At 49.7% G+C, this 13,701-nt stretch overlaps 1 protein-coding gene across 1 annotated transcript in view; it reads left to right on the top strand.

Annotated features, from left to right (window-relative positions):
- The first annotated feature begins 5,369 nt into the window (after positions 1 to 5,369).
- NGFR (nerve growth factor receptor) overlaps positions 5,370 to 13,701 on the top strand; it is a 68,453-nt gene continuing 60,121 nt past the window's right edge. The window contains exon 1 of the mRNA XM_081838047.1: positions 5,370 to 5,589. Within this exon, the coding sequence (XP_081694173.1) occupies positions 5,530 to 5,589 (60 nt within the window). The 5' untranslated portion in view covers positions 5,370 to 5,529. The remainder of the gene's footprint in view (positions 5,590 to 13,701) is intronic.

The raw sequence follows: 13,701 nt of genomic DNA on the forward strand, positions 1-13,701 counted from the left end.
TTCAGGCAACATACTGCAGAAGGAGACCCCTTATTTTGCATTTATGTTCAGGGCGCATCGCTTAAATAAAGGAGCGCCGCTTCTGAGCACGGTGAGGTTGCAGTTCAACGTTTTCTGATCAAATGCAAAACGACAACAACATAAAAACCCCTCTGTTTTCCTGCACGTTTCTTAGATATATTTCACCAGCGTTTATAGCATCTTTCCTGCATGTTGTGGAACATGCTGGAGGCAGAAATCCGAAATGACATTCCCCTTCCACTAATTGACTGGGGTGGGGCACAAAGCATCTCGTTGAAGCGGGTTTAAAGTGCCATTTGAGATGAAAAGGAACTGCGCAGAGCTTGGGCAGGAGAAACGGTGCCTTATGGCTTACAATTCAGGGTTTCCCAAACTTGGGTCAGCAGCTGGGTGGTTTTTTTTTGGGGGGGGGGACGACTACAAATCCCATCATCCCCAGCTAGCAGGACCAGTGGTCAGGGATGATGGGAACTGTAGTCCAAAAACTGCTGGAGACCCAAGTCTGTGAAACCCTGTGCCAAGGACTGGGTAGAGGAGGAATGTTGGAGACCACCTCCCCAGCCTGACCCTTCTGGAGAAGAAGGAGACAGTTCAGAATTACAACAGGGGTTTGAGGGAGATCATAGTTCAGAGGCAGATGAGGGGGAAAGCTGGGAAATGATAGGAGAGGAGGAGGAGGAAGAAGAAGAAGAAGACAACCAGGGGAGAGACAGCTGACAGACTCAGTGTCTTTAGAAAGCATTTCAGACACCCCGAACCCGGTGGACATTGAAAGTAGGAGAGCAGAGAGCTCAGAGGCAGAAGGCACAGCTCAGCCACCGTAGGGATGACGTGTAAAAGGAGAGACGGAGGGGGTGGGGTTTCACTCAGAGCAGCACCATTACTCCAAGAAGCTGCATTACTAAGCCTCTCTCTGTGAATATTGAATAAACAACATTGGTGGTGAGAACTTTCCTTGTCTTATTGTTTCGTGGCAACCTACCGTAGGGGGTTGGATCCTCTGACGCCTGACACCTTGGAGCCTTTGATGATCTGATTGTCTGTCTTCAGTTGCAAAAGGCTTAATGGAACCCCAAATTTGCCACCTGAAGTGGCCACTTTTTTATAATACTTTTTATTGATTTTAACATATAAATTATAATATGTACCACAAAACTTCATCACTTATACAATCTTTTTGGACTTCCATCAGCACCTCTGATGATCCACCGTTTTAACCACTTCTTATGCATTTTTTAAATTTATATTACCTTTAAATTTCTTAACTAATCATCCTCCCCCTTATCCATTTTTTGCAATAATTCCAATAATACTCCTCACAAAACTTCTTGCAAACCTACAAACGTCGTCTGATCTTGACAAATACTTTTCAAATAATCTGTAAAATTATTCCAGTCTTCTGTGAATCTCTGGTCCCGCCGATTTCGATTCCTTCCTGTTAGTTTATCCAGTTCTGCATAGTCCATTAGTTTCGTCCTCCATTCTTCTTTCGGCGGTAATTCTTCATGCTTCCATTTTTGGGCCAATAATATTCTTGCTGCCGTTGTTGCATATAAAAAGAGCTTACATTCCTTTCTATTTATATCACTCCCTACAATGCCCAGTAAAATCTGAAGCGACCCCTTCATGCCATCTCCTGGGAGGGCTGGCTCCGTTATGAGATGCTCCAGGACTAGGGCATGGTTGAAACCGAAAACAATCGCTCATGTGAGCACAGGCAGAATGACCTCCGAGGTCATGCTTCCAACGCTCTGATTTATTGCCTGCTTGGCGAGTGCAATGCTCACCTGGTCAGTTTCTCACCCTGCCTTCCCTCCCGTTCTTCTTTTCTTTAAAACAGGGTTGAGGAACTTTTCATATTGGCTTCTGAGCAACCTTTCGTGGTGGGTGGGGCCAGAGGCAGAAGCGGGCAGGGGACAATATAGGACAGATCCCTATATTAATAAAAAACAGACATTGATTGGGTCTAATGGGCATCCACCCAAGAGTGCATGGAAAGTTGCCAATGCAACACCAATTTTTAAAAAAGGGATCCAGGTGCAACCCTGGAAACCAACCTCTCTCCCAGGAGAACTGGGGGAAAGTATTGTTAAAATAACCAAGCAGAGCCAGGCAGCATGGCTTCTGCAAAGGCAGGCCCTGTCTCACAAACTGATTACTGTATATACTTGAGTATAAGCCAACTTTTTCAGCACATTTTTTATGTGGAAAAAGCCCCCCCCCGGCTTATACTTGAATGAGACGGGTGGCGGCGGCGGAGGGACAAGCGGCCCGAAAGGAGCCCTTTCTTGCCGCTGGTCCATCCGCCGCCACCCGCCTCTCGCAAGGGCAGGCACGGGAGCTGTGGTTGGGAGAGACACTGCGCGTTTAGGATGTTTGTTCTTCCTCCACCGCTGCCACCACCACCAGGTTTCTGGTGTGGTGAACCGGCTTATACTCGAGTCAATAAGTTTTCCCAGTTTTTGTGCTAAAATTAGGTGCCTCAGCTTATATCCGGGTTGGCTTATACTCGAGTATATACGGTAGTTATTTGAGAATGTCAACAAGCATGTAGCTAGAGATGATCCAGTTGACATAGTATACTTGGACTTTGACAAGGTAAATAAGCTTAGCAGTCATAGAAGAAGAGGAGAGATCCTACCATGGATCAAGAGTTGATTGAGTAGCAGAAAGCAGCAATAAAAAGGCATTTCTCCAAATGGAAAGATGTAGAAAATGAGTCCCTCAAGAACTGATATTGGGACCTGCACTATTTAACTAGACCGTAAACGATATAGATGCAAAGGGGATTGGTGGCCAAGTTTGCTGGTGATACTAAATGATTTGGGGTTGATAAAGCAAACAGAGAAGATGAAGAACTCTAAAAAACCCTCACCAAACAAAGTGAACGGGTGGTCACATGGAAAAAGCAATTGAATGTAAGCAAGTAGGAAGTGGTGTATGCTAGCACAAATAATAATAATATTATTTTCACATATATGCTTGGGGTGAACTGGTGGTGGCATACCATGAGATCTCGAGGTCAGAGTGGGCAGTGCAATGAAGATGTCAACCCAGTGTGTGGCTGGTGTGAAAAGGGCAAATTCCATGCTAGGGATTATAAGGGAAGGAACTGAAAATACAACTGCAGATCTCGTGATGCTGTTGTACAAATCTATGTTGTGACTGCATTTGGAATACTGTGTACACTTCTGGCGGGCTCACCTCAAAAAGGATATTGCAGAGCTGGAAAAGGTTCAGGGACCCCTGACCATTAGGTCCAGCCGCGGACGACTCTGGGGTTGCGGCGCTCATCTCGCTTTATTGGCCGAGGGAGCCGGCGTACAGCTTCCAGGTCAGGTGGCCAGCATGACTAAGCCACTTCTGGCAAACCAGAGCAGTGAATGGAAACGGCATTTACCTTCCCGCCGGAGCAGTGCCTATTTATCTACTTGCACTTTGACGTGCTTTCGAACTGCTAGGTTGGCAGGAGCAGGGACTGAGCAACGGGAGCTCACCCCATCACGGGGATTCAAACCGCCGACCTTCTGATCAGCAAGCCCTAGGCTCTGTGGTTTAGACCACAGTGCCACCCATGGCAGTAAATAAGAAGAGATCAAACGAAAGGAACATCTTACCAGTTAGATTCTTTAATAATTACAGTGAGAGACGAAAGAACCCGTCTACCTAGAATGGCGGTGCTCCCAATTAAGGGTCACACCCCTCCGTCCCTGTTAATCTATGTCACTCCCACGTCTTGTAATGTGAGCTTGTACCCTCTACGCTTTCTGTTCTGAGACTTTCTGAGCTCTTCTCGACTTGCGGAGGGTGCTGGAGGAATGCTGTCCAAGGACTGTGAAACTGTAAGCCCTCTCTCTTCCACTGTGTCTTCTCCTAGCTGTTCCCCATCCAGTATTTCCCAGCTTCTGCCTTCTGAACTATGTCCCTCTGCAAACCACTGTTCCAAATCTATACTGTCCTCCTGAGAAGATTCAGGGAAGGGGGAAGGGGGAAGGGGGAAGGGGGAAGGGGGGGGGAGGTTCTCACCATTCCTCCTCAGTCTGGTCCCTGACAGGAGGGGAGAGTGCTCTGGTGCTCAGGTCCTGCTTGCAGGTTCCCACAGGCATTTGGCTGGCCACTGTGAGAACAGGAAGCTCAACTAGGTACACCACTGACCAGATCCAGCAGGCTCTTCTTGTACACAATAAGCCCGTTTCATGCACACTCACGCGCCCCACACTCTATCCTCCATCCAGCAAAGCAGGGGATGCTGGGGCAGAGTTCAAAGACACATCCCCAAAACACTCAAGGAGGGTGCGAAGCAGAACTAGCGAGGGGTGTGACCTGGGGAGAGGGGAAGTTGCTAAGGAGTGATTTCTGATTGAGAAGAATCTAAGGGCCAGATAATAATAATATTTTAAATAATTTTATTATTTATACTCTGCCAATCTGGCAGGGTTGCCCCAGCCACTCGGGGGTCGATTGTGGGGGTTTGCAACACATATAAAAACATAACAAAACATCAAACATTGAAAACTTCCTGATACAGGGCCATCTTCAGATGTCTTTGGAAAGTCAGATAGTTGTTTATTTCATTGACATCAGATGGGAGGGCGTTCCACAGGGTGGGTGCCACCACCGAGAAGGCCCTCTGCCTGGTTCCCTGTAACTTCACTTCTCGCACAGAGGGAACCGCCAGAAGGCCCTCGGAGCTGGGTATCAGGTTCTGGGTTGAACGATGGGGGTGGAGACGTATATTTAGGGCTTTAAAGGTCAGCACCAACACTTTGAATTGTGCTTGGAAACGTACTGGGAGCCAATGTAGGTCTTTCAGGACTGGTGTTATATGGTCTTGGCGGCTGCTCCCAGTCACCAGTCTGGCAGCTGCATTCTGGATTAGTTGTAGTTTTTGAATCACCTTCAAAGGTAGAGCGTATTGCAGTAGCGCGGGGGGGGGCACATTCACCCCCCAAGTCCCCCTTCTCCACTGTACCAGGTGGCTGCCAATGCAACCCTCTGACTTCTACTCTTCCAAAGGAACTTTGGGGAAGCTGCCAGGGCGTGCCCGATGCGAATCTCTCCCCACTTTCGGAAGAAATCAAAGCCAGCTCTATAAAATGAAGGAATGGAATCAGGAATGCAATGAAACCGATTCATGTTCTCCCCTGTCAGTTCAGCTCTTGCTGGGAGCCTGAAAGCGGGCGGCGCCCTGGTGCCACCGTTGTGCGTGCGCCTCCCCCCCCCAAAAAAAAAGCCACCCAGCCAGTGGGCTGAGCGCGCCGCTCTTTTTAATAGTAATGAGGGGAAAGCGGGGCGGAGCTTCCCAGTTACAGAAAGCAGGTGCTGCCCGGGCTGCAGCTCAGTCGCTCGCTTCCTCCAGGGGCCGCCGCCGCGGTAACTGCATCGCGCTCCCCCTCTCGACCTGAGACGCGCGCGCGCCATCCGCCCGAGGAGTACCGGGAAGGGGATGTGGAATAAGCCTCCCGCCTGGCCCCCGCTGCGCTCTGCTTTCCTCCAGCTCTGACGGTCATGGAGAAGAAGGCGAAGAGGCTGGCGCTCCTGCTGGGATCGCTGCTGCTTCTTTCCGGGGTGAGTGGGTTCGCCCTGTGGATCAACCCAGGGGTGGGGTGGGGTGGGGTGGGGTGGGGTGTGGAAGAGGCTCAGCGACTCATTCCCATCTTTAGAGGGCAGGGATGGGGAGAAGATCGCAAGTGACAGTGCGCACGGATCGTGGCGAGGGTTGAGACGGGGGCGTCGATCGGATCTGCCACCCATGGGTGCTGTGTGTGTGTGTGTGTGTCCAGTCTGGGGTGCAGAGATGGGATGGGGCGGGTGGTAGCGGTTCTCCTTCGGGTCCGCTGGACACCAGGGAGCTCTGTCTCCGGCATAGGAGCCAACTCCTTAGGACCAAGGTCCCTTCGCCCCCCCCCCGACAGTTGATGGATATTGCCATTCAAATAGTGTGTGTGCACTGTCATGTGATCAATTATTTACACCCCCCCCCATGTTTAATTAAAGTTGGCACCCCTAGCCACTGGAGTTTAAGTTTATCTTTTTTTGGGGGGTGGACCTGCTGGGAGGCGCCCCCCCCATCGGTTCGGTCCCTAGGGAGGGTTGGTGGGGGGTTGCTAATCAGCTGGGAAGGAACTTTTGCGCGCGCCCAAACCGATGGCGGGCTGCTGTCCTCTGCCCACTTCCTCGCGAGTAATGCTGCGATCCCGGGTGTCTGGCGCCCACGGAGTTCCAGAGGAGGCGCGGCGAGGATCGCGCTGTGAAGTCAGGGAGAGTTGCTTTCTCTGCGTAGACGCGTGCAAAGGATCCGGGTGGATACGCAGGGCAGGGCAGCGCCGGGCTCCCTGACCCCACCCTAACCACACCCCACGTCGGTTTGTTGGAAACCCCCCCAAGCAGAGATTTGCCTGCTGGAGGAGAACATTTGGGGCGACTATGAGAGTCGCGGGAGTGGGGGCAGAAGAAGAGGATTTAAAAAGTCCTATTTTGACGTTTCAAAAGGGGGACGGCGGCGGCGAGGATGCGATCTATCAATTGCAGTGTCCGGAATGATAGATCTTGTTTTCTATTCTCTGCGGAACGTGTGGAATGGTTTTGTGCGCGCAGGGGGCGCGGCAGGGAAACGAAAAAGAGCGGCGCCGAGGATGTGCTGAGGGAAAAGAGAGAGAGAGAGAGAGAGAGAGAGAGAGAGAGAGAGAGAGAGATTGAGGCACGGTTCCGCCTTTTATGAGACGTCTAAGGATCTCTGACTAGATTCCAGTTGGGGTGATAAAACGAGGAAGCACGTCTGCGTGCTCGAAAGTGCTTCCAAGAAATCATAGCGACAAATGTAAGCATCTCGCTGCGCTTTCTCTGCCTCGGGAGACCCTTCTGTAACCTCAAACCTCGGTGATGGTGTGCGATCAAAGATGGGCATCCTTTGTCCGGAAGCACAAAGGTGCCCTGAACCAAAACTGCAAGGGGGATAACAAATCCTTACCCACCCACCCTCCAAAGAGCTGCCAGGGTCATTTCAGTCTCGCAACAACCTTATCAGGTAGGGAAGGCTGAGAGATAAAGCCTTGCGCAAGGATATTCGCCTCTCGTAACACATTAATAATAACCGTAGCCCTGAGGTTGCTTTTACATTGGGACCACCGCCGTCCTGTTTCCCTGAATCGCTCTCCTTCAGTTTGGGGTGTAGTTCTGCACAGGCTGGGTGTCTGTCTATCTGCCAAGCACGATGCCGATCCCTACATTGGGTTGGGCTCGATGACCTCTGAGGTCCCCAACCCATCTCTAAAATACAGTGGTACCTCGGGTTAAGTACTAACTCGTTCCGGAGATCTGTTCTTAACCTGAAGCACCACTTTAGCTAATGGGGACTCCCGCTGCTGCCACGCCGCCGGAGCACGATTTCTCTTCTCATGCTGAAGCAAAGTTCTTAACCCGAGGTACTATTTCTGGGTTAGCAGAGTCTGTAACCTGAAGCGTATGTAACCTGAAGCGTATGTAACCCGAGGTACCACTGTACTATGATCCTCTCACTCACCCTCCAGCTGCTGTTTGCCCCGCGAGGCTCAACACCGTGGGAAATGCAGGATACCTGCTATTCTTTACTCCACGGGGGAAATGACACCTTCCACTCCCAAGCCCATCCACCAACCTTCCCGGTTATTACTTTAAAAAAAAAAACAAAAAAAAAAAAAACCAACTATAGGAAGAGTGATCCTATTCCCGGATCTCCCGTGTCGCACCAGTGTTAGCCTGTAGGCAAGGAAGCTAAGTTACCGAGGTCCCCTCAAAGCCAAATCACATACATTGATTAGAAAACGCACCGGCTTTTAAGCTTCGAGTGGTCATTTCTGCCTGCAGCCCTTCGGTTAGTGTGGATGAAAAACGGCAGGGAGCTGGCGTGAGAGAGAGGAGGGAGAAAGATCACAGAAGGAAGAGGGGCGGTTTTTAAAATTAATATAATTTTGCAGAGGGGAGATTTAGGATGGGTAGCCAGACGGAGGGAGAGGCTCGCTGGTTTAGAGAGTTTGGTTGCAATAGGGACTTAGGGAGCTGCCTGCCTTATCCCCAGTCAGACCCATAGCTTAGTACTGTCGACACTGGCTGGCAGCAGCTCCCCAGGGTTTCTGACAGGGGACATTCCCACCCATATCTGGAGGTGCCAGGGATCCAATCTTCTACTTCCAAGCTTAAAAGCCGGTGCGTTTTCTAATCAATGTATGTGATTTGGCTTTGAGGGGACCTCGGTAACTTAGCTTCCTTGCCTACAGGCTAACACTGGTGCGACACGGGAGATCCGGGAATAGGATCACTCTTCCTATAGTTGGGTCTTTGGTTGTTTTTTTTAAAGTAATAACAGGGAAGGTTGGTGGATGGGCTTGGGAGCTGAAGTTCTACCCCTGAGCTCCAAGCCTCTCAAATCGTATACAGTGGTACCTCGGGTTAAGTACTTAATTCGTTCCGGAGGTCCGTTCTTAACCTGAAACGGTTCTTAACCTGAAGCACCACTTTAGCTAATGGGGCCTCCTGCTGCCGCTGCGCTGCCGGAGCCCGATTTCTGTTCTTATCCTGAAGCAAAGTTCTTAACCTGAAGCACTATTTCTGGGTTAGTGGAGTGTGTAACCTGAAGCGTATGTAACCCGAGGTACCACTGTAGTGTTTAACTTGCAAAATGGGGCGGAGGGAGGCTCAACAGTCGTGGCTTTTGGATCTCAAGGTCCGTGTTTTCCACAAACCTCAAATCCGTGCCCGTAACTCTTTGAGTATGCAAGGTGGAGATCAGGTTCTTCAGTGAAGAAGGAGCCCTGCATACGCTCAGAGGCAAATCGTTGCTTTATTCCCTTGCTCATTTCTGGACAGGAAACAGTTAATAATAATAATGTCTAGGGTTGAATCGCATTAGCCCTTAGCAGAAAAGGAGACAGTGGACGGCTAGTGCAGTAAAAGGCTAATATCTTAGGGGGCGTGGGGTTGGCATGTTGAATTTTGGGGGTGATGGACATTTAAGGTTGGTGGCTGACTGACTGGGAGAGGCAGATGGCAGGACTGTAAGACATAAATTAGGAGGTTCGGCACCACGGCAGAGGCTGAAACAGGGTCCATGGGGGCACCCTAGTATAGCATTTTTCTTGACACTGCACCCACTGGCTTAACTTGAAACAGGAACCAGCTCTGCAACCCATTTTTAATCAGTGCTCCCCCACTTCTTTTGCCCTGGAATAGAAATCCATGTGGGGGACGCAGGTGGCGCTGTGGGTAAAAGCCTCAGTGCCTAGGGCTTGCCGATCGAAAGGTCGGCGGTTCGAATCCCTGCGGCGGGGTGCGCTCCCGTCGTTCGGTCCCAGCGCCTGCCAACCTAGCAGTTCGAAAGCACCCCTGGGTGCAAGTAGATAAATAGGGACCGCTTACTAGCGGGAACGTAAATGGCGTTTCCGTGTGCGGCTCTGGCTCTGGCTCTGGCCAGAGCAGCGATGTCACGCTGGCCACGTGACCCGGAAGTGTCTCCGGACAGCGCTGGCCCCCGGCCTCTTGAGTGAGATGGGCGCACCAACCCCAGAGTCTGGCAAGACTGGCCCGTACGGGCAGGGGTACCTTTACCTTTACCTTAGAAATCCATGTGACCAGCCCCCTGACCTTTGCAGTTTGAGTATAAAACACAAACATATATACAGATGTTTGGAATCCCCAAACTAAACTGAAACGCCAGCAAGGAATATCACCAAAGTAAATCAAAACACCAGCAGTTGCCATTTTTGCACAAAACACAAATGCAAGAAATTATGCCAAAGCAGGTGAAATTAGCAAAATGAATGAGACTTTAAGAATGATGCAGTTGGGGAGATAACACACCCCAGAGTGCCTCTGAGCATGTGAAAAGAAACTGGAGCTTTATACATGCCACTACTTAATCCAAGCATAGGCAAACTCGGCCCTCCAGATGTTTTGGGACTACAACTCCCATCATCCCTAGCTATCAGGACCAGTGGTCAGGGATGATGGGAGTTGTAGTCCCAAAACATCTGGAGGGCTGAGTTTGCCTATGCCTGACTTCATCTCATCCTGACCTAAACAGGAAGAACTTCCGAGGAACATGATTAGAAGGTAGGATGGAAGGAATAAGACACTGCTGAGATGTCAGTGCACAGGCACTGCACAGCGAAAAAGGAAAAAGAAGTAGATTTCTGCCCCAAAGAACTTACAGACCTGTGGAAGGAGATCAGAGGGCGGGGAGGCATGGAAGAGCCAGGAGTAGAATCAGAGAATTGTAGGCTTGGAAGGGACCAATATGCAGCTGCCCCATACGGGGATCGGACCTGCAACTTTAGCAGGCTTGTCTAGGAAGGACCATAGATGCAGAAATGCAGTCGACACACACTTTTGAGCCTTGGGGGTACAGATCTGGTGCATGGGCATTGTGGGAAAGGAGTTTGGGTTTATTATCCCTGGAGGAGGGAACTGAAGGAGGAGAGGGAGAGGGAGGTGGCGCTCTGAAGGTATCATGGGTGAGGTCCCAGGCATGACAGCTACAAAGGCAGAGAGTGTGCGAGTTTCCTGTTTTGCTTCAACCCTGGAATCTCTGGGATGCTTGAAAAAAACGAGTTAAGCATTGTCTACACAGCTTCTCCTCGTCTTTCCCCCAGGCAGTCTCTGGCTGTGGACAGCTGAGTACAATCCGTTTCTTTCAGTGCTGGGTCTCCGAGATGCCGTCCCGTTCCCCTGGAAGGAGGAATAGGCAGGGGGAAGTGCACTGTGTGCGTTTAGAGACACACCTTCTGCAGCTCAAAAGGTTGCAAAAGCCAGGGAGAACGATCCCAGCACTTAAAATAAATGCAATTAAACAAGAAAGGAAGTTGCACAACATGTTTGTTCGCAAGTAAGCTTTGCTTAATTTAGGAGGCGGAGGAAGGGGTGTCGGTGAAGCCTAACATGCCTAGTTTCCAGATCCGCCCTCATGCCAGAGGGGGCTAGGGATGATATGTGCCGAAGAAGGAGAAGAAGAAGGAGGAGGAAGAAGAAGAAGAAGGGAAAAACAGAGGGAAAATGAAAGGATGGCTGTTAGTGGATCATGTGTTTAGTTTAAGGTCCCCCCCCCCAAATGATGGGCAGACTTTTGAGCTACACAGAATGCTTCCCCCCCCCCCCCAAGGCTGCTCATGAAAAAGAAAAGAAGAGTCCTGCAGAGGATGATGTGTTATGAGGTCCTCAAGACTACCCTGTTTCACTGAGAATCTATACTGGGGTGTTTGCACAAGGCTTATGCAGGGATTAGGGATGGCAAGACCTCACCATTTCTTCTCTCTCGGTTTCTTACTTTCCCAATCTCCTAAATTCACTCCTCTGCATTTTGCAGTGATTTGTGACTATTTATTATTATTATTAAAGAAATCCTGATGAAAAAACACCAGCGTTTTATTGTGAATCACTCCTAATAAACACATTTTTAAAAAGCAGGTTTGATGAATATACACATTTTTGCATGCAATTCCTCCTAATAAATGCAATTTCTTTGTATGTCGTTTTCACTATGTCTCCATCCGTATGCACACTTCTACGTCATATATGCATTTTGGGAAAGACTGTTTGGTTGCAGAACTGCACTGCAAAATTCAGATGTGTGCGGATTTTGAAGGATGGCGCTGCCCCCATTCTCGTATTGTTTCAAAAACTTCAGATTTGATGGATCAACTTTAAAGGTGTGCTGCATGGACTTTCTCCTCCCTCCCTCATGGAGGTTAGTCTATGTCTGGTCTTACTGAGCATCCATCCTGATCTGCTTGCAGAGTAAACCTTCCTCTGCATCTTTTGTCCCACCCCCACCCCCACTCTTCCCAGAGCCTTCTGGCTTCCACAAAAAGCCCATTTTTCTTTTTTAAAAAATGGGTTCGTTGTGCTAGGGAGGCAGACGGCTTTTGTCCACTCCATGCAAACCTAAATACCCTGGTGTGCATGGTGGGTTTGCATCGTAGCAGTCTGGAGGTGCCCTGTGACAACTTAGCAAGGATCGTGGGAGGAGAGGGGAAGGGGAAAGGAATTGCACACTAATGACAACCTCTCCCACACACTAATTTGGCAGCTAGGGATGTCCCTGACTCTATGGGAGGGGCCACAGTCCAGTGGCAGGCCACATGCAGTTTCCCATAGACAGTCCCAAGGCTGAGTCCCAGCCTAGGAATCTCCAGTGGAAAAGGGTCATCTAGCAGCTCATGGGAAAGACCCTGGAGTGAGACCCTGGAGAGCAGATGAGGAGGAGAAATAGAAATCATAGAATCACAAAATTGTAGACCTGAGGGTAATCAACTGCTTGCAAGGCAGGAATATGCAGCTGTCCCATCCGGGGATCGAACCTGCAACCTTGGCGTTATCAGCACCACGCTCTAACCGACTGAAATAGACTGAGCCTGCTTCAAGGCACAGGTCCTGTTTGCAACGTTCACCAAATTAAAGGCAAGGCAACTCAAACGACCCTACTTTTTCTAAGAAAGGAACAAGGATTTGGGGGGTGGGGAAGTACTTCAGACCAGGTTCCATGGAGCAGGCATGGAGAGGAGAAGAAGAGGAGGAGGAGGAGCATGGATGTTATTATTATTAATAATAATAGCGTCGTCCGTTAAGAGTTTGGGTGTAATCTTCGACACCTCCCTTTCTATGGAGACGCAGGTTGCAGCCATAACAAAGGCGGCATTTTTTCATCTTCGCCATGCTAAGCAGTTGGCTCCTTACCTCTCTCGCCCTGACCTAGCCACTGTGATCCACGCGACAGTCACTTCCAGGCTTGATTATTGTAACTCACTCTATGTGGGGCTGCCCTTGAGACTGACCCAGAAACTCCAGTGGGTGCAGAATGTTGTGGCGAGACTCCTTACGGGGTCCTCGCTGCAGGATCACATTCCCAGCTGCACTGGCTCCCAGTGGAGTACAGGATCAGGTTTAAGGTGCTGGTTTTAACCTTAAAAGCCCTATACAGCCTAGGACCCTCGTGCCTACAGGACCGCCTCTCCTGGTATGTCCCACGGAGGATCTTACGGTCTTTAAATAAAAGCATCTTGGAGATCCCGGGCTGCAGGGAGGTTAGGCTGGCCTTGACCAGAGCCAGGGCTTTTTCAGCCATGGCCCCGATCTGGTGGAACGCTCTGCCACAAGAGACTAGGGCCCTGCGAGACTTGACATCTTTCCGCAGGGCCTGCAAGACGAAGCTGTTCCACCAGGCCAAGGCACAGTCTGACCCCCTCTCTCCTTCTGTAATCTTCATAGAACTCTAGCCCAATGGTTGCCATTAATTTGATTCTGAATTGATTTTAGAATGGATTTTAATTAATTGACTGTGATTTTATGTACACTGTGCTATTTTTACTTGTTGTTAGCCACTCTGAGCCCAGCTTTGGCTGGGGAGCGCGGGATATGAGTTATTATTATTGTTGTTGTTTTTGTTGTTATTATTATTTTGCTGAACATGGGCACAAGCTGCCTCTGCCCGTGTACCAGTGTTTGTGTGAAAGAGGGTACACTTGTTTATTTGTACAGCTTAGCTATTGTGTACACAGGTAAGCAGGGTGCCCATTTGCTGGGCGTTACATGCAACTAATTTTGCGAGCGTGCAGATCAACCCAGGTATACAGGTGTACAGGGATTGTACACTTGCTGAATCTAATGTGTGAACACCCATATTGTTGGTGTTTTAAGAAATGTTGAATGAGA

The sequence above is a fragment of the Podarcis erhardii genome (genome assembly GCF_964252035.2).
Source record: "Podarcis erhardii genome assembly, chromosome: 13".
Lineage (NCBI taxonomy): Eukaryota > Metazoa > Chordata > Lepidosauria > Squamata > Lacertidae > Podarcis > Podarcis erhardii.